At 39.7% G+C, this 21,378-nt stretch overlaps 1 protein-coding gene across 3 annotated transcripts in view; it reads right to left on the bottom strand.

Annotated features, from left to right (window-relative positions):
- Tax1bp1 (Tax1 binding protein 1) overlaps window positions 1-21,378 on the bottom strand; it is a 64,223-nt gene that overhangs the window by 30,991 nt on the left and 11,854 nt on the right. For all 3 annotated transcript variants that reach the window (XM_052721266.1, XM_052721267.1, XM_052721268.1), the window contains 5 exons: window positions 15,003-15,105; window positions 7,520-7,707; window positions 3,583-3,741; window positions 543-691; window positions 360-450 (listed from right to left, as the gene is read on the bottom strand). In XM_052721266.1, coding sequence (XP_052577226.1) covers window positions 360-450; window positions 543-691; window positions 3,583-3,741; window positions 7,520-7,707; window positions 15,003-15,105 — 690 coding nt within the window. The remainder of the gene's footprint in view (window positions 1-359; window positions 451-542; window positions 692-3,582; window positions 3,742-7,519; window positions 7,708-15,002; window positions 15,106-21,378) is intronic.

Below are 21,378 nucleotides of genomic sequence, written 5' to 3'. Positions count from 1 at the left end.
TCAGCATATTTTCTAAACACTAGCTTTTAGGGACACTATGCATTGTAGTTATGATTTCCTCTTGCTTCCTTCCCATCTTGGACTGCTCACCCTAAAGTCGACTGCCATGATCATGAGACATGCAGGAGGCCTTCTAGAGATAGCTGAAGGGCCTCCTTACAAAAACTATGAGGACCTCACTATAAAACCATGAAAGTATATTCCCCAAGGCCCCATACAAACCTTTAGCAGACTACAGCCCATCATTCTCCTGACTGTAATGATGCAAGTGACCAGCAGCTCAGCTGAACTGCTCAAATTCCCAACCCTAAAAGCCCACTGGAGTAAGAAAGGAACAGATAATAGAAATGGCACTTTACCTTATAAAGCTCCTTCTCATCCCTTTCTGTCTTCAGCTGACACTCAAGTTGTTCTCTTTCATGCTGTGCCTTCCTGAGTTTATCCTTCAAACTGTGTTAAGATGAAAAAAAAAAAAAACTTAATATAAACCATCAAGAACTTTGTTAAGCATTGAAGTCACTTTTTTAAAGCACCAGACATACCTGTCCAGCTCAGTTTCTTTTTCAATTGCTTTATGTGTCACTGACACAATATCTTCTTCAAGTTGGTGAGCTTTAGATGTAGCATCACTGTATCTCTTCCTAAACTCTTCATTTTCCATTCTCAAACTTTGTGAGACTTCAAGAAGGTCCTTAGAAACAACAATAAAGTATTTTTCAGTAAAACAATATTGTGGCCGGGCAGTGATGACACATGCCTTTAATTCCAGCACTCCAGAGGCAGAGGCAAGCGGATTTCTCTGAGTTCAAGGCCAGCCTGGTCTACAAAGCAAGTTCCAGGACAGGCTCCAAAGCTACACAGAGAAACCTTGTCTCAAAAAGCCAAAACAAACAAACAAAAAAAGCAGTATTGTGTATACTTCAGAACACTTTCCTTTAAAAAAAGAAGTCCAGTGTGGTAGCGCACACCTTTAATCCCAGCACTCGGGCGGCAAAGGCAGGCGGATCTCTGTGAGTTTGAAGCTAACCTGGTCTACAGAGCGAGTTCCAGGACAGCGAGGACTATGAACAGAGACCTTTTCTCAAATAATAAGCTTTTAAAAAGGGTTTCATTGTATCTCTTGGGTGCTGGGACTACATGAATGTACCACTACATCTAGCTTTGAATTCTCACAATTTCCATCCTACATTTATTCCTCCAAGTTGTATAATCCAAGACTGTAAAATAAACCTGAAATTCTAACAGTTAAACTTTCATACATTCAACCTTTTTGTTTTTATTTTGTTTTGTATTTTTGTGAGTATATAATGTGTCCACGTGAACCTATGCACACATATACGTGCAGGGTGTGCAAGCCTGTCCTTATGGAAGGCCAGAAAAGGGCACCGAGTCTTCTCCTATCACTCACCACCTAGTCTTTTGAAACAGAGTCTCCCCCTTGAGCCTGAGGCATTTTCTTCATCAAGCCCGAAGCCAGGAAGCCCCAGTGTTCCTCCTTTCTCTACCCAGCTTGAAACTGGGGTTACAGGCTTTTGTAGTGATGCCCAGCTTTTTATGTGGGTTCTGGAATCTATACCCTGGTCCTTATGATTGAAGAACACATTCATTTAACCACTAAGCCTTTCTCTAGCTCCCAAGTGTGTGTTTGTTTTGTTCTGAAAGAATGCCATGTAGCTGAGGCTGACCTTGAACTGCTGATACTCCTACCTCAACTTCCCATGTGCTGAGATAGACGTGTACTACCATGTCTAGCCTGAACTATTAGTGTATCAATTATTAACACATATTTCCATCTCTGCTTTTCATGCACTCTTTTTTGACTTCACTAACTTCTCCACCAGAGGGCAGGCAAAAAAAATTAAATTAAAAAATTCTACTTAATTTACTTTTGTTTTTGACATCTTACTTTTATAATGCCAGTGACAGTCATTCTGGTCTCATATGACACTATCAAGGTTAACACCCACTCCAGTATATATCACTAAGTACCATCCAAGAACTACAAAACATGCCTATATATCTAAACCACTGCTCCTAACATTCTCTGCGGTGGGATTCATTCAAAAAGACTAAAACAAAAGATAAAAATAGAACTTTCTACTTTAAACAGAGACTACTTTAAAGCTTAATATACCTTCACCACATGAATTATGACAATTAAATATGCCCTCTAAGTTTCACCCCTAGCTCACTGATAAAATTTTGAGTCAAGTATAACAAAGTATACAAAGGTGCTGCTATGGCAAACTATACACCAAAACTTTGGTAAGTATTTTCATTTTCCAAAAGCTGTGTATGACAGCATATACCTGTGATGGCAATACTCAGGAGGCTGAGGTAGGATAAGCAAGCCTGAGGCCAGCCTGGTTTACATAAGAGACCCTGTCTCAGAGAAAAAGATGCAAGAGGAAAAGGTGCCAGGTGGGAAGGGACTAAGAATCACTGACTAACGACTGAATAAATAATTACTAAGAGTAGGCCTTGTCGGCCACAAGAACAAGAAAAGAAACTCACAACTGAAAGAAAGCTGGCCATAGGCACGAGGCTAGCCAACTGGATATAACATTGAGATTGTGACCATAAAAATCATAATCTTTAGGGGTTTTTTCGATAACTAAAAATTACTTTTGTGAGTTATTATATAACCCATGACCAGGTGACTGCATTTTTTCTATAGTTTTCAGTTTTAAACTCAAATCCAGTTTTCTACATAGTCATTTTTCTTTGCTCAAGAAATGATGCTCATTTTAGCTAGGTAGGGTTTTTGTTTTGTTTTATTTGGAAGATAATTTACAGCCTTTCTCACATTAGGAACTTCACTCAGGGTACTGAGTTCTACCTTGTTTCTGCTGCTGTCTGGGTGTTCGGACTTAAGGCTCTTACTGTGCAACCTATGCTGTTGTGAACTTGGTCTTGAACTCAGTCTTCCTGGCTCACTGAGTGTGAGGTACAAGGTGTGTGACACCATGCCTAGCTAAACTACAGTTTTGAAGAGCAATTCTAACTTCTTCATTCTAGCTTCTATTTATTCAGGGTTTATTATTCCTATGTGAATTTTTCACACCCCACATCCCTCCTCAACTCTAGCAAATGTAGAATTAGATGTAAAATATTGAGAAATGGTTTTAAGAAGCCTGATGTGGTTGTTCATGCCTGTAATCTTAGTACTGGGAAGGCAAAGGATGATTTCCAAGAGTTCAAGGGCTGGGTTACATAGTAAGAAAAACAAAGAAGTTTGAGAACCACATCAACAAGCCTGGTACCAAAAAGTCTCAGAGTATTTTAACTATTCTTAAATGTAAAAGAGGTTGTGGAAGATGATCAATAGGAACTGACATTCCTGGGGCTGGAGAGATGACTCCATGGTTAAGAGCACTTGCTGCTCTTGCAGAAGACTCATCTATTCCTAGCACCCAGAGGACTGGATCCCCAATTCTGACCGCCAAGGGCACCAGGCATGCACATGGTGCACAGTGGCACACATGTACCATACACACAAAACACCACACAACAACAACAAAAAAATGAACACCTTTATTCTACTTTCCTCAAGACCTGACTGTCAGTCATGGTGGAACAAACCTTCTGCTCAGCCTGCAGCTGCTCACATCGCCCCTTTTCATGGCTCAGTTCTCTCTCCATTCTTCCAACTTGTTCTCGAAGCTGTGCTGTTTCTTTTTCAAGAACAGCAATCAACTTTACCAATTCTTCTTTTTCTTTCATGATCTTCTCAATTTTCAGCTTTTAAAAAAACCTCAAATAAATTAGTTTTTATCATAAAATATTACAATTTTAGTTTCCTACTTTTAAAAAGTAAATTCACAAATTTTTACATTCTACCTACTGTGTATCATTCAGCCTGTTAGCTTTCTGTTAGAAAAATTCACAATGTGTGTGCAACATATATACACAAACATATAGCCAATTGTGCAGAGGGCACAAAGTCCTTGTGCTCACAGATAAGCACTAGGGAAACCAAGAATGTTAATTAAACAGGCAGGATTGTCTCTTTAACAAAGAGATGCATACCTGCTTTCCAGACAGAAGGCTGGGAGTAGATGTGGTTAATAGCCTGGTGACCTGTGCTATCCTATAGGCCAGGCTACACCTCAATCTCCCAGACTATTTATTATGTTTATTCCAGACTCTTCCTCCCTAGACCTTTATCTTTAGATCTGCTTCTCAGTCAATAGCACCTATTCTTAGGGGAGCTGTCACTTGTACTTTATAGCCTGGTCACCTCTAAGCTATCCGTATGAATGAGACCACATTAGATCCCCCCTAGGCCCGTAAGTTACAGAACCTATCTTTATGAAAGAGGTCATATGTACTTTGCAAGAGTTTCAATGTAGTCACACCTTATGCTTTATTGTACATACGGGATTGAGATAATTATTACCAGGAAATTTTTTTCCAAAATGGTACTATACTTAAATATGCCTAAAATAAACTGCCCGGTGGCAGACTCTAGAATTTCAACCAACACGGGCTACTGAGTCACACTGAACTGTATTTCCTTCTTGCTTCATGTAGACTATTACTCTGCCAGCCCTGGTATCTGCAGAAACAGCCCCCACCCCACAACTGTTTTAAGTAAAAATGCAAATTTAAAGATTAAGACTATAGTAATATACCAACTCCAGCTGGTTCTTACGGAAATGCTACTAACTACTCAGTTCAGGAAAATCTGAACTCCAGCAGGAACCACTAAACAAAACCTAAAGTAAAGGACCTAACAGGTCATAAGATGGTTAGCATTTCTTATAAAAAGAAGTCTTTGCTTCTAACCAGAGGAAAATAGAGATTCAGCTAATAATTTCTAAAGAAGTGTTTAGCTGATAAATGTTTTTCCCCAATAGACCCCACATAAAGCTTTCTAGGGCTGTAGAATCACAGATATAAGTGACTAAAATCTAAAATAACTCAGGAAAGCAGGACTGCTAAAATCCTTTAGAATATTTTTTCTTTTTGCAGCAACACACATCAAAATGCACAGAATAAATGTTCTCAAAGTGGAAAAGCCGATGAGGAAGGATGGTAAGGAGAACTGAAGAAAGATGGTGGCGGATGGATTCAACCAAAATATATTACATAAATGTACGAAACTTTCAAAGAATAAAGATGTAAAAGTTTAATCACTCAATTTTTAATATTTATACCTATTGAAAATTAACTTGTAATAAATGATATCCAGTTAAGTCAATGAAAAATTAAGACCAAGCAAGTTTATAAACCCTACAGGTTAATATCATCATTAACTTAGCATTAAATCCGCTCAAAACTTTCTAGCAGATTAGAAATGATGATCATCTTCACCTAATACAATAGAAAAATTATCAGAATCAAATTTTTTCAGTGATTAATTTATAACATTTCATAAAGGATTTACTAAAGCTTAGTAGAAAAATTTTAAGGAATTTAAATTTTATTAAAATGAACATTAAATCTAGGTCTGGAGATAAAAGTTCAAAAAAGTATTTGCCTGACATGTGTCAAGGTCCAAAATTTAACCCCAACACAGCTTTTTTTTTCCTTTCTTTTTCTTTTTTCTTTTCCTTTAAGTACACAAACTGTCTACAGCCATACCATCCTGAAAGAGACAGATCTCTTCTGATCTGGAAGCTAAGCAGGGTCAGTACTTAGGTAGGAAACAAAAAACTATATATAAATCTATAAATAAAACTATATATAAATATACATTTCTGCTCCCAAATTTCTATTTTGAAATCTTTTTAAGAATGCAAATACTCCTCAATTCACTAATCATCAATGTGTTACCATGCTCATTTCCCATTTCATTCTTTTGGGAGAGGTTAACAAAACAGGCTGGCCTAAAACTCTGCTTCCTGCTTTTGCTTCCCAAATGCTGTGAATATAGATGTAATGTAATGTGCCACCACATCTGGTTTATATTATATCATAGTTTACGTAATTTTGCTAAACCATCCAAAACAAAATTATGGACACTCCACCCCTAAGTACCTCAGAGCAAGCACCTCTAATAATAATCAGTGCAGTCTCCTTTTTAACCACTCCTGTGATTGAGCTAAGAAAATTAGGATAATTTATCATGCAATAGATATCCATCCCTTGGTCAAACACTCCTTATGATCCCTAAAATCTTTTTTTTTCCTTTGGTCTATTATCCAACCCAGGTTCACAAGTTATAAGACTATTTCTCATTAATCACTTTTAATGTACAGTGTTCATAAAATCATTAAAGACATCAATGAATATAGGACTTGTGAGAAAAAAAAAACATTTTTATCTCAGAAACATTTCCCAAGAGGCAGCAATTCCAATTTTCTTTGTAACACAGCATTTGTGGAGCAAAGAAAAAGTGCAAGTAACTGGGCTGTGTCCCAATTACAGAAAACTCTCCAGAGACATGGAATGTCCATCACGTGGCAGGGCTTCAGATAAGGGTGGTCTGACAAGTATTCAAAACCACATATTAATGCTAACTGCATTCCTAGGAGGAGCAGAGTTTATTCCAGTATCTCTGCCTAGCATTCAAATACCAGGTTAAGACTCTGATCAGAGGCAGTCGTCACTATGAAATGTCTCAGTCACCCTATAAAAGTTGCATTTCTTATTTAGATAAGAGAGGAATTTCTAGGACAAGGAAGGACAGAGATGGAAGAATTCACAGTAAAAGATGGCCGGCTCCTTCTAACTCCCGAGTGGACTGTCTCGGGACAGCCTGACAGCAGAAGACAGTGGATGACAGTGTAAACTCTTGCCTTGTCTTTTCTAGTCTCAGTTCTTAAAGGTAAACAAAGACAAATCAAAAGCATAAAATATCTGTTTTCAAAGATCTGTCCATAAAGAAAAACCAATCACCAGCAATATATAAAATAGACATAATTAACAAAAAATATAGTGAACCAATCTAAAATGCTATTTTTATAATAAAGGGACTAAATACAATTAATCACATTATTTCAAACAGTAGTCTAGCTTTCAGATATAAAGGAGAAAATGTGATCTTAAAACACATTTTTTTCTCACTTCCTAATTACTAAAACCCAAAACGTACGGCATGGTTAGGCCAGCGAACCCACAACATTCAGTTTCACAATGTGAATGACAGTTGGATGTACTGCTTCACTGCACTCTCGGTCAGTTCCATCTAGGTCGAACAACGCAGCAATCATACAGACTATGGCACCTGTGGCACCTGAAGGAGAAAGCCCTGGGTGGGGACAGGAAGTGAGCCCTGGTCTAAGAGCTCTCCAAGGCTGTCCTACTATACTAACTACTGTGCACACGGCACCTTTAGGCCCTAAATTAGGACTCCTTGTTATTCATCTGACAATGCCTACCACAATAGAACCACAAAAGAATTTGACCAAAAGGCTAGCCCTGCCAGCTAGTCTAGCCCAGATGGCAAACTCTAAGTTCAAGGAGAACCCCCGTCTCAAAAAGTAAGGGTGAGAGAGACTGAGGAAGACAGTCAGCATTGACTTCTGGCCTCTACACATATATTCACTTCTAATGCCTCACTGTAGGTGCTCACCTCAAGAAGGCCTGCTTTTGTGGTCACCACCAACATATCAGAATTTCCTTCATCTTCCATAGTGAGCAGCTCTTCAACTGGAGAGGCAGCTCGAAACTGGAAAGGAGTACTTGCTCCACGAATTTCACCCTTATGGGTGACGTAACAGAACTGATAAAATTCTCCATCATCATTTGGAAGGTAATATCCTAAGAGGTGGGCAAAAAAATTATTAAACTTGCTATTATAAAATGTTTATTTACTTAACAATACTTTCCATCTTTTCCTCCATACTATTATTCTGAATATATCTAGAATGAGTCTTTCCTATTCACAAATTGATCAGTCCCAAATACTTTCTTCTCAAACATACTCCAAGGTTTTATCTTAGATATAAGCATACATACCCACTCCCCCTTTATCTTTTTCTTATTAATTTTTAATTGACGTGTACGGGTGTTTGTATGTCTGCGTACCACCTGCATTCATGGTCCCTTCAGAGGTAGAAGGAGGCACCAGATACACAGGGATTGAAGTTACACAGATGGTTGTGAGTTACCACAAGGGTACTGTAGACTGAATCTGGGTCCTCTGCAAGACCAGCCAGTGTGCTTAACCACTGAGCCATCTCTCACAGCCCGTCCCCCTATATCTTAACTATGGTAAAATCAACTCAAAGCTCCAGAGCTAAGTCTGTACTTCAAAATGAGAAAGAGGCTGGATGGAGAAGTAAGGGAAGACCCTGTTAAGTCTAAGGACTGGGAGTGGGACTGGGGAATACATGACTTAAGAAATATTCCCTCCAATGTGACATTCATTGATGTAAAAAAGAGATATTAAATATAGGAATATGCTACATATATGCACTGTGTAAAGGCAAAAAAGGATGAAGAAGCCCATTGGTGCAGCACAAGAAAAAAAAGTAAGATTTGCAACTTTAGAGTCTATTTAGGATAGGAATGAAGCCATCGAAGTTCTTTAAGCTGTACAGATAATGCATTTATAACATTACTATATGAAAAATACCATGTTCGATATTGAGTTTCTTCTTTTTCAATTTGTTACCCTCCCCTTTACATTTTGCTAGACTGTCCTAATTCAAAATTAATCTTCATCTCTTTAAATGTAACACAAAGTGGTTTTTTTTAATCTAAAAAAGGTTTCAATTCTATACTCTACATTTCTACTCACAAAGTACATGCCTTTGGGAGTATGGAAGCTAAGGGGTATTGGAAATTGAACCTGGGCCTCAATCAAGCTAAGCAAGTGCTTTACATCCTAAAGCCTTCAAAAAAAAGTTCATGTCAAGACATGGTTTCAAATTTATAATCCTTCTGCACTGGCCTCTCATATAGCTGGAAAATACTTCCATGTACCACCACACCAAGCTTTGTACATGCTTTATATCTGAGATCTCCAAAACACTAAGGACAGGTATAGATGTACACACCAAGGGGCAAATGCATATTTAAGTGAATATAGAAGATCTATGAATGAATTCTATAATCACAATGACTTATACAAAGGAAGAATATAATACCTGAGTACATAAAGATGAGTATATTCACTTAGGAACTACCCCAAAATCTAAAATCTATACCTACAAATCTATGTCTTAAAATTTTTAGATTCCTTATTATGAAACCTACTTTACTCACCTGATTTTAACTATTTTAAAAAATAGGTGGCTTTTCTTCTTAGAAACCGAATGCAAGGCAAACCAGAAAACTTTTCGTGGTACTTAGTGAGCAAAAGGTAGCCCTTAAAATACATTTGAACTTTAAAATTGCCTTCCTGTATTTCTTTTGTGTGGATGTGTGTGCACTCGTGCATAAGCATGCCAAGGAGAGCACATGGTGGTCAGAGGACCACTTCCAGGAGTCCCTTCTCTCCTTCCGCAATGTGGGTCCCAGGGAGCAAACTCAACCATCAGCCTTCTTTACCTGCTCAGTCATCTTGCTGGCCCTCAAAAACAAATTTGAGCCGGGTGGTGGTGGCACATGCCTTTAATCCCATCACTCGGGAGGCAGAGGCAGGTGGATCTCTGTGAGTTCAAGGCCAGCCTGGTCTACAGAGTGAGATCCAGGACAGGCACCAAAATTACAACAGAGAAACTCTCTAAAAACAAAACAAAACAAAACAAAAAAAATGAAAGGATATGAAAGAAAAGGGCATATCAGAAGAAAAAAAAAAATGGCAACCCACCTGAAGGTACTTCTAAGGGCCAAAGCCAGAACAATTTCAACAACAAAAACTTTACTACTTTAAAAAGTACAATTTTTAAAAATAATACCAGGCTTTATTTCTTAGAAGAAAATGAGTTCATGGAAAAGGATAACTCTAACATAAAAATTTCAACTAAGATACAAATTGTGTGCATAAACATCACAATAATAACTATTATAAACAAAATGTACTGAGGGATATTGAAATTAGAGACTGAAACATAAAGAGAAGCAAGGTATTTTCATAGTTTTAAAGTAGCTCACTCCGTAACATTGTTTAATTACAAAAGAGAAAACTACTAACTTTAAGGTAGCAGAGCCTAGATGGCATCAGTGATCAGATGAACACCAGCAGATGAACACACTCCCAAACACAATGCACTGTGAAAAGTATATTACTTCTATGACACTCTTCCCCTCAAAATGTGTAATCTCGATCTTACCATGAGAAAATAGCAAACTAATCCCAAAGGAGACACGCTCAAGAGCATTCCTCAGGGATGACAAGACACCAAGGAGATTAAGATTTGACAAATAAGCCGGGCGGTGGTGGCGCACGCCTTTAATCCCAGCACTCGGGAGGCAGAGCCAGGCGGATCTCTGTGAGTTCGAGGCCAGGCTGGACTACCAAGTGAGTCCCAGGAAAGGCGCAAAGCTACACAGAGAAACCCTGTCTCGAAAAACCAAAAAAAAAAAAAAAAAAAAAAAAAAAAAAAGATTTGACAAATATATACCATATGAGGTTAGGGTGGGCTCTAACAGCAGGAACAGAGCATGGGTGGAAACATTGCTATCACCTGAGCAAAGGGTGTGCTTTAATTAAGATTCCTGCACCTCAACAACTGGTTAAAAGCACTGGCTGCTCTTACAAAGAACCCAGGCTCAGTTCCCAGCCCCCACATGGTGGCTCACGATATCTCTAACTCCAGTCAGAGGAGGTCCAATACCTTCTTCTAGCCTCTGTGGATACCAATCACTCACCTAGATACACAGACCTATATGCAGGCACAACATCCATACACAGAAAATAAAATCAACCTTTAAAACAAAAATAAAAGGCCAGAATCATTATCCACCAAACCTGACAACCAAACCTGGCAACCTGAGTTCAATCCCAATGCCCATATATTAGGAGTGAATCAATTCCTCTAAGTTGTTCTCTGACCTGTGCTTTCGACAGACAGACAGGTAGACAGACAGACACAGACACACACACAGTTTAATGATTTAAAATTTTTTTAAAGAAAATCCCTACAATATAGATGATATTCTTACATGCTACTTAAAAAAACCTAAAATGATCTGCTTTAAAAGTATTTCAAATAAATGTATTCAATCAGTGCTACAATTTAAGACTATTTGTTTAGAAATTAAAGCATAAGCAAGTAAAAATTAGTCAATCTGTAATGTGACATCAGTGTTCAGTAAAATACACATCAAATTCAAACTAAAAACACTACTGAATTAGTCAAGCTTCTTTACTGTTTCTGTGCTTAGCTCCCAGGAAAATGTCTTCAGGTATATAGACAAATAAACTGGATGTTCTTGCATGTTTGCTATGTCACTAATAAATGCATTAGTCACTGGAACAAATCCAGTAAGTTAACTCATTTTTAAAAGCAAAACATTCACAATAAACATAGAGGGCCAGGCAGTGCTGGCACACACCAGGCAGGTGGGTCTCTGTGAATTTGAGGCCAGCCTGGTCTAAAGAGTGAGTCCTAAGACAGCCAGGTCTACAGAGAAACCCTGTCTCGGAAAAAAACAAAAACAAAACCAAAAACAGATGAACAGAAATAAATTCACATCTTTTAAAGAAAAAATTGAAATGTAACAAAACAAGCTCTAGCACATGTTTAAATCTGATCACCTAAAAAAGTTCATATACTGTTTCAATAGTGATTTCAAGTGCAAGTCATAAAGTGCTAACGAGTTAAGAAAGCCGGGGGAAGTTCTGTTCACAAAAGACACAAATAATATGATGCTTCTTCAAAACTATCAGAGTTATCATTGGACTTAGCAGTTCCACTCGTGGGCATCCACCCAGAAGAAATGAACATGTGTCCACACAAAGACCTGCATAACAATATCCACAGGAGCATTGCTCATGGCAGCCCCAAAACAGAAATATCCCAAATGTTCACCAACTGAGGAGTGAACATAGTGTGGTATGTCTATACAATTATTATTCTTCCATGAAAAGGACTGGAGATTTTGTGCATGCTACTCAAAATGTTATGAAATTACATTCATAGGATTACATTCATACCACATTCTGGACATTCATACAATGTCCAGAGCAGGACTGGGGCTGTAGCTCTGTGGCAGAGCGCTTGCCTAGCATGTATTAGTCCCTGGTTCGATCGCCAGCAGTGAAGAATAAAGTCTCAATTAGATAAATCCTAGAGACAAAAAGCAGATTACTGGTCTCCAGAGCTAGAAGCAGGAGGTGCAGGAACAGGGAATGAATGCTTGTGGCAATGGGGGTAGGGAGGTGGAGGAGTGGCAAGGTCCATATACAGGGGCTGGAGAGATGGTTCAGCTGTTAAGAGGACTTGAATGCTCTTCCAAAGGTCCTCAGTTCAATTCCTAGCAACCACATGGTGGCTCACAACCACCTATAATGGGATTTGATTTCCTCTTCTGGTGTGCATGAAGATAGAGCACTCATATACATAAAATACATGAATAAATAAATCTTCAAAAATAACATTTCAGAAATTAAAATGTTGTATAAAATTGTTTTTAAAGTCTACATATGGAAAACTAAACTACAGACATAAATATGTTTCTGGCTGATGGCAGGTGCGGAGCATTGAACCCAGGGCCTTGTGCATGCTAAATACAGCATCATTAGGCAACACTCCCAGCCCCTGAGTAACACTTTTGATAACCCAAGCCTTATCTTTCTTAATACTACAAATGTTATACTTTGTGGGTAAAGAAAAATGCCTGTGTATGTGTGCTTTGAGTTGGTTCTCTTCTTCCACTTTGCTTTTTAGAGGCAGGTCTCAAGTTTCTGACCGATTCTGCTGTATCCACTTCCCATTAAACTGTGAAGTTCTAGGATTACAGGCCCATGCCATGGCATTTTTACCCAGGTTCCAGCTTAGCTGGGCATGGTGGTACGTGCCTATAAATCCCAGCAGCACTCAGGAGACTGAGCAGGAGGATCACAAGTCCATGGCTAGCCTTGGCTACATCCAGAACCTGACACTCATTTTTATTCTTTCTCTCCCCTTCTCTGTATATGTATGTATACATGTATATATACAAATATATATGCATGTGTGCGTGACTATGGTGGTTTGAATGAATATGGTCCCTGTACACTCATATATATGCATGCTTGGTCTTCAGTTGGTGGAACTGTTTAGGAAGGACTAGGAGACGTGACCTTATTGGAGGAGGTGTGTCACTGGAGGCATACTTCAATGTTTCAAAGGTCCTGCCATTCCCAGCTAGCTCACTCTGCCTTGTGGCTGTCTCTATGATGTAAGCTCTCAGTTACTGCTGCAGGGCCATGTCTGCTCGTGTGCTGTCATGCTATGCACCATGATGGTCATGGGCTCGCTCGCTCTCTCTCTCTCTCTCTCTCTCTCTCTCTCTCTCTCTCTCTCTCTCTGAAACTGTAAGCCCCCAGAATAAACTCTTCTATAAGTTGCCTTGGTCACAATGTCTTAATACAGCAACAGAAAAGACAGTGTCATTTTATTCTATCTTTTGAGACAGACAGTACATGCTCATTATCCATAGTGACCTAAAGTGCAATCATAGCACAATAAAACTGTTTATTCTAGCACTTCTCTCATGCTTTGGGACATCAAAAAAATAAAAATAAAAAAAAAAACTGTTTATTCTTACCTAGAGATAAACATTGGCCTAAGGACCCACGATGAAAATCTTTCAGCAACTGTTTCTAGTACATCAAATAAAGTCATATCCCTTTTCTCCTAAGGTACTGCTAGTAAACACAATAGTAGACTTGCTAAAGCCATGGATACACATTTCTATAAACAATTAATCCCAAAGGAACCAGGAAGAGGAAGACAACACCCTCAAAACAAGGGCACATTAGGTTTATGTCCCTCACAGACCCAAGTGACAAATCAAAAGCTGGAATAAACGAAAGGGTCTTTTGAAAGTATGAATGAGTACTGTGGCAACATCAACTTCATCCTTGGCCAATATTTGGTCCTAGACATGCAATCAGTCCTCAGCTTTTGTGTGAGGATATGAACTCTGTCCTCTTACTTGTCTGCCTTCCCTTCTTAATGCTTAGACATAAATCTGTAGTGTGGTGGTTTGAAAGAAAATGGCCCCTAAAAGGAGTGGCACTATAGGTGTGGCCTTCTTGGAAGAAGTGTCACTGTGGGGGCAGGCTTTGAGGTCTCTTTTTCTCAAGCTTCCCTCAGTGTGGCAGTTATAGTCAACTTCCTGTTGCTTGCAAGATGTAGGTCACTCGGCTATTTTTCCAACACCATGCCTGTCTACATGCCACCATGCTCTCCGCCATGATGGAATGAACCTCTGCAAGCCACAACAATTAAATATTTTCTTTATAAGAGTTGCTGTGGTCATGGTGTCTCATCACAGCAATAGTAACCCTAACTAAGACACGTATCAAAACTTTTTCTTAAGAAACTCCAAGTTTGCTTCATTTAAAAAAGAAAAGCATTCTGAGTAGCTATGAAAACATCATGTGCTCTTGGCCTTAGCGCCATCTTTCTTGGAACTCCTGCGCCAGGAGAGCGAAATGGAGGAAGAAGCGAATGCGCAGGCTGAAGCCAAGAGGGGAAAGCTGAGGCAGAGGTCCAAGTAAACCAGCTTATGCACCCACGAGGCTGAAGGCACCGAAGCAAAGGATGCTGAAGGCTGGGATGCTGGTGCAAGTTGTTGGACTGTGTGCTACTATCGCAGAAGTCTGATGGACCTGAACATCATCATCAGCTCGCAGAGACCACCTGAGAGACTTTGTGTTCATTATAACCAAAACAGTCCCGTGGCCCTCTGCCCTGGACCTATGGCATTCTGGACTAGTTCTGCTCTCACTTGTGGCCAAGTGTAACTCGTGTACAATAAACCACCTTCCTCGCTGTCTCAGCTGAAGACTCAAAAAAAAAAAAAAAAAGAAAAAAGAAAACATCATGTGCTCTAGATTTGGTATTTACAATCATCTGACTTTTAGTCAACAAATACAGTCATTTAGACATGCCTGGAACAGCTAACTATAATAAAGACAGCTAGCTCAATCAAGTCCTTCGGTTTTTAGTTCTTACCTTGAAATGCTAGTACACAATTGACTGTTGATCCTTCCACATAGTGTTCAGGCATAGGAGACCATAAAAATGTGTAATAATCACGAGCAGTGCTCCATCCAACCTAAAGGAGAAAAATTTAAGAAGAGATTTGAGTAAATATCTTAATATTAGCTAGATACAGCATTTGTATTACAGCCTAAAGTTAAAATATGCATTTAATGTTTACAAATCTTAGTTAACAGACATGTTCAATTATGATTTATTAAACTGTGACCTAAAGCTGAAATTTACATAAACTACTATATATTCAAATGCAAAGTGTTACCTAATTTCTCCAAGACAATCTATATACACACATGATCGAATACAAAGTCTTTTGTTTTATTTAAAATATTTACATAACTATACATTGTAGATTTTTGTCTGAGTGTTGTATGTGCACAGGTACATTTATATGCATGGAGATGCCAGAGGTCAATGCTGACTGTCTTCCTCACTGCTTTCCACCTTGTTTTATGAGACAAGGTCTCTCACTGATTCTGGAGCTAACTAATTTGGCTAGACTAGCTGGTCAGCAAACCTGAGATATCCTTTTGTCTCTGCCTGCCCAATGTAGGGATTGCAGACATGTAGACCCAGCTTTATGATATGGGTGCTGGGGATCCAAATTCAGGTCCTTATGGCAATTTACTGATTAAGCCATCTTCCCAAGCCCCACATTGTATACTTTTAATAACTTACTGCTTTATACCTCATATTTAGGGTTTGTTTGGGGTGTTACTGTTGTTGTTTTTCTTTCTTTTTCTAATGTAGGCACTCTCCTGTAACTTAAAGCCACTATCTCTCATCTTTGACAAGTTTTGCCTGAAAGCAATTTGTAAATTTTGGGTGGGGGGAGTATTTACATTCTAAGAGATCATCTACACTTCACCTACTAACAACATACTTTCACCTTGGAGGTATGCAAGAAAAGATGTTCAAAGCACATTGTACACTCATGAGACATGTCCTTACATGAGCCAATAACACACATGATAAATATACAATAGTGAAAATTAAAATAGATGTACTATTTCCAACTTAAATATATACACTATAGATTTCAAACTGTTTTCTAAACAAATTATACTGTGTTAAATACTAAATATTAGAGATAAGTTTAAAGCAAGTACACTGTTAACAACATTACATAAAACTATACATCTAACACAGCCTTAGATTATATATTCTATGACTTTTCTAGACACTCGTGTGTGTGTGTGTGTGTGTGTGTGTGTGTGTGTGTGTGTGTGTGTGTGTCCCCGATGCACTTGTGCACACATCCCACAAGACAACTTTCTTGCTGGGAACTGAACTGTGGCTGCCTGCCTCGGTGTTCCCTTCTGAGCTATCCTCCCCAGCCCCATGTCCTATGATTTTGATTAGCCTCAGTTTACTGAGCTGTGTGCCATTAGCGTGAGCTAATCGAGTCTGAGCTTAAAGTTCAAAGCTCTCAACCACTGATGTTCTCTTCACTCCTTTCCTGGCAGAACAGAGCACCCTCTTCATACCTTCTGAAACTCCACCTTTTTCCTTCCAACACTGGCACTATGAGTATTTAATTCCTGAGAAAACTACTTGATAAAGGACAAAAAAAAATCTTTTGTCTGCACTGAGAAAAATACAAAATGTATGAAAAAGAAGCTTTTCCCAAATAAAAGTAAAAGTGAAGTAATATCAAGGAGACTAAACAGCTCATACTCCACTCCGCAGCAACTATCGATTTAACAGTGCATAAGTACTCCAGCTGAGCTAAAGTTCAAGAATAGCTCCACTGCAAACCAAAAGAACTGTTTTCTAACAAACACAAGGGTCTTCCCCTCAGTAGGCACAAGTGAGGGGGTCAGGGAAGAGTGGGACATGTAGCTAACATTTTGACTTTTTGATGGACTGTGCAGGTTTCTGCCTCACCTAACTTGGCACTGACAAAACCAGGGTACTTTGGGTGCCTAGGCACTGTGGAAAAAGGACCATCTAACAGCCTGCTCCAACAGAGAACGTGCAGTACCGCAGACAGACGCAAGAGGGAGAAAGAGAACAGACTCCCGCAACTTGCTTTCTGGTGGGGAAATTGCACAAAGGGCCACTATGTTAACACACCCCAGTGAAAGATTTAAGAACCTTTGGGCAGGGTATATGGGGAAAGTCTTCCCTGCACAAAACAAATCTAGGATGGCTCAAAGAGGAGGCTACTTTATGGAATTCACAAAATGGGAAAATTCTTCTGAAGAACAGAAGGTCCAAATAAAGAAAGTAACTCTTAAGAAACATTAAGCTAAAAGGAAATAACCTCAAGAAAGAATTCAATGAATTCTCTGACCAACAATCCAAAATAATCATTTTAATGAAGTTCAATGCACTCCCAGAAAACCACAGATAATCAACTATACAAAAATAATGAAGCATAACAATGAGAGAGACAGACAGACACACTCACCTCTGGAGATGAATACAATAACTGAATTGAAAAATTCACAAGAGGGTTACCACAACTGACTTAAGCAGAATAAAGATTCTGCAAACTTGGCCAGACATCAACTACACAGCAAGTCTGTGGCCTCCTACCTGGGTTGCATTAAGACCCTGTCTTTTGTTTTGAGTCAGGGTCTCTCTACATAACCCTAGCTGACCTGGTACACACATTGTAGACCAGGCTGGCCTAGAATTCAAAGATCTACCTGCTTCTACCTCCCGAGTGCCAAGATTAAAGGTGGGTGCCACCACGACCAGACTAAGATGTTGGAGAGAGCGGGAGGGAGGGAGGGAGGGGGAGGGAGGGAGGTATTCAGGGAGATAGTTTCAATGGGTAAAGGGGCTTGCCATCAAGCCTGACAACCCAAGTTCAATCACTGAGATTCACACAGTGGAAGGATAGAACTGACTCCTGAAAACTGTCCTCTAACCTACACACACACACACACACACACAGGCACTAGCACACATGTACACATAATTAATTAAATGTAATTTAAAATTTTAATAATATTAATAACTGAGTCAGGACTAAAAAGGGGTATGGAAAAGGGGATTGAGCATAAGGAACTTATTAATAAAAAAACATAAACAGGGTAGCGTGTACATCCATCCAATCCCATTATTCACGAGGCTGAGAAAGGACTGTGAATTCAAGGCCAGCCTGAGCAATAGTACAAGACTCACAAAGAAAAAACAAGCAAGAAGAATATATTCACTTTAGAGTTCTAGAAGAAATAGTGAGCCTTTGAGTGTATATGGACAAGTAGCAGCTGAAATTTACCAGATATGAAAAAGGAAATGAGCAAAGTAAAGAAACCCAAAATAGTAAAACATGGTGGTCTGTGGTGGTATTGTGTTCCCCAAAATATTGTGCACGCTAATAAACTTATCTGGGGTCAGAGAACAGAACAGCCACAATATTAAACATAGAGGATAGGCAGTGGTAGCACACGCCTTTAATCCTAGCATTCCAGAGGCAGAGATCTACCTGAAACTCTGTGTGTTCAAGGATACAGCCAAGCATGGTGACTCATGCCTTTAATCCCAGAAAGTGAGCCTTTAATCCCAGGGAGTGATGGCAGAGAGCAGAAAGGTATATAAGGCGTGAAGACCAGGAACTAGAAGCATTAAGCTGGTTAAGCTTTCAGGGTTTGGAGCAGCAGTTCAGCTGAGATTCATTCTGGACAAGGACTCAGAGGTTTCCAGTCTGAGGAAACCGGATCAGCTGAGGAACTGGCGAGGTGAGGTAGCTGTGGCTTGTTCTGCTTCTCTGATCTTCCAGCATTCACCCCAATAACTGGCCTCAGGTTTGATTTTATTAATAAGACCTTCTAAGATTCATGCTACAGTGGTCTATGCCTAGAGTTTCAGAATTTGGGAGGCTGAGGTAGCCTGGGGTACAATGATTTTGAGGACAGCCTGGACCTGGCCCTGTCTCTAACAAAACAAAACAGCCTGCAAGTACTCTTTAACTAGGCTAAACCCAAAAAGAAACATTATCAAGCTGTCAGAGGTCTTCTACGGAGCAGGGGGAAGGTAAGCTGTCATACAAAGGACCTTCTGTAAGAATACCTGCAGATTTCTCAGCCAAAACATTACAATCCAGAGGGCACCTTATCATACTATAATGGGTGACTTATATCACCTCTCCCAACAAAAGGTTTTGAGAAATAAGAAACAAAATGGTTTTAAATCTACTTAAAAGCAGTTTTAGATCTACTTTCCACAGCAATTGATTTAGTTTGTCTCTGCAGAGCAGGTTTATTTGTGGAAACAGCACAAGACTCCTCAAATTGGCAGAGGCCTTCATATGGAGTCTTCATGGAGGCCTAAGCACCTTTGGGTTGGGTCCCTTGCAACTGGAGTTATAAATGGTTGTGAGCTGCTGTGTGGGTACTAGTACTAGCAACTCCAGTTGCAAGGGAGCCTGAGCTGGGATTGGAGCCAAAACTGTAACCTGGGCTCTGGGCCTGTGATTCTTGGCAATACATGCTCAAGCATGCACCCCAAATCGGGGTAACGAGAGCTAGTTAACAGAACTTGGCGCCTGACACCCTTTGGCTTAACCTCTTCAGGTTTTACAAAAGCCTCACAACTTCAGCATGCACATCTACGGCCTTGGTTTTGTTAAGACTTCATCTTCTTCAATACCCAACTCCATATTTAAGGAGAAGGTCTCATGCTGGCCTCAAACTTGCTACATAACTGAAGCTTGGCTTTGAACTCCTGATCCTCTGCCTCTACCTCCCAATAGGATTATTAGCATGCACCACCACACCTGGGTTTTAAAAGATTATTCTTTGACAATTTTGTACATACATACATAAATACTTAAGAAGCATTTGTATTTTTACTCTCTCTCTCTCTCTCTCTCTCTCTCTCTCTCTCTCTCTCTCTCTCTCACATACACACACACACACACACAAATTAAAATCTTCCTCAGTTGATATTCAAACAGTCTACAATGTAATGATCCAAACGAACCCTTTCCCATTTGTCTCCTCAAACTGAGTGTCCCAGGCAGATCCAACTCGTCAGTACTTTCTGAAGCACACACTTCTCCTTTTACTCCTCCCTCCTTACTTTACTACCCAAGTAGTCTGGCCTTGCCTATCACTAAAGCACATAAGGAAACCATTCTGAAGCCATTTACAGTAGACACAGTGTTTAAAAGCACACAGCAGTTCAATAAACATGGCCATTCCACCTCCAAGAACTGACCCTATGAAGCAAACAGACAAGATGAACAAGGAGTTAGTTGGAGACTTTTTTGTGTTTTGTTTTGTTTGTTTTTGTTTTGGTTTTTTAAGACAGGGTTTCTCTGTGCAGCCCTGGCTGTCCTGGAACTCACTCTGTAGACCAGACTGGCTTCCAACTGTAGATCCGCCTGCCTCTGCCTCTGCCTCTCGAGTGCTGAGATTAAAGGCGTGTGCCACCACAGCCCAGCTGCAGAGACTTTTAAAAATTACTTAATACTAAGAATTTAGCTATGGGGCTAGAGAGATGGCTCAACAGTTAAAAGCACTTACTGCTCTCACCAAGGACCTAGATTCAGTTACTAGTACCCACACAGCAGCTCACAACCATTTATAACTCCAGTTGCAAGGGACCCAATATCCACTTCTAGCCTCCTGGGCCTCTTGCATGCATACAGTGCACATGAGCTCACACAAGCACACACACATATGGTGATATTGTGTTCCCCAAAATATTGTGTACCCTAATAAACTTATCTGGGGTCAGAGAACAGAACAGCCACTAGATACAGAGGCTAGAAAATGGTGGCACTCACACCTTTAATCCTAGCCTTCTGGAGGCATGGATCTCTGTGAGTTCAAGGCCACACTGGAAATAGCCAGGCATGATGACTCACAGCCTTTAATCCCAAGAAGTGAGCCTTTAATCCCAGGGAGTGATGGCAGATAGCAGAAAGATATATAAGGCGTGAAGACCAGGAACTAGAAGCATTTAGCTGGTTAAGCTTTCAGGCTTATAAGCAACAGTTCAGCTGAGATTCATTCTGGATGAGGACTCAGAGGCATTCCGTCTGAGGAAACCGGATCAGCTGAGGAACTGGCGAGGTGAGGTAGCTGTGGCTTGTTCTGCTTCTGATCTTCCAGCACTCACCCCAATAACTGGCCTCAGGTTTGATTTTATTAATAAGACCTCCTAAGATTCCTGCTACACACACATATACAAAAAAATTAAATAATAATTATTTAGCTACAAGAGCCAGGCCAGGTGTGGTGGCTTATACCCTATACTTATCACAATCTATTTAATTCCTGTAATTCTAGTTCTTGGGAGGCTGAGGCAAGAATACCATCCCAAATGCAAGGCAAGTCTGGGCTACACAGTGAGTTCTGGGTCAGAGTTCTAA

Source organism: Peromyscus californicus, unplaced genomic scaffold (genome assembly GCF_007827085.1).
Source record: "Peromyscus californicus insignis strain IS unplaced genomic scaffold, ASM782708v3 Scaffold_6__1_contigs__length_162567912, whole genome shotgun sequence".
In the NCBI taxonomy this organism is placed as follows: domain Eukaryota; kingdom Metazoa; phylum Chordata; class Mammalia; order Rodentia; family Cricetidae; genus Peromyscus; species Peromyscus californicus.
The sequence above is the reverse complement of the archived record's forward strand: the minus strand, read 5'-3'. Positions and strand labels throughout refer to the sequence as shown.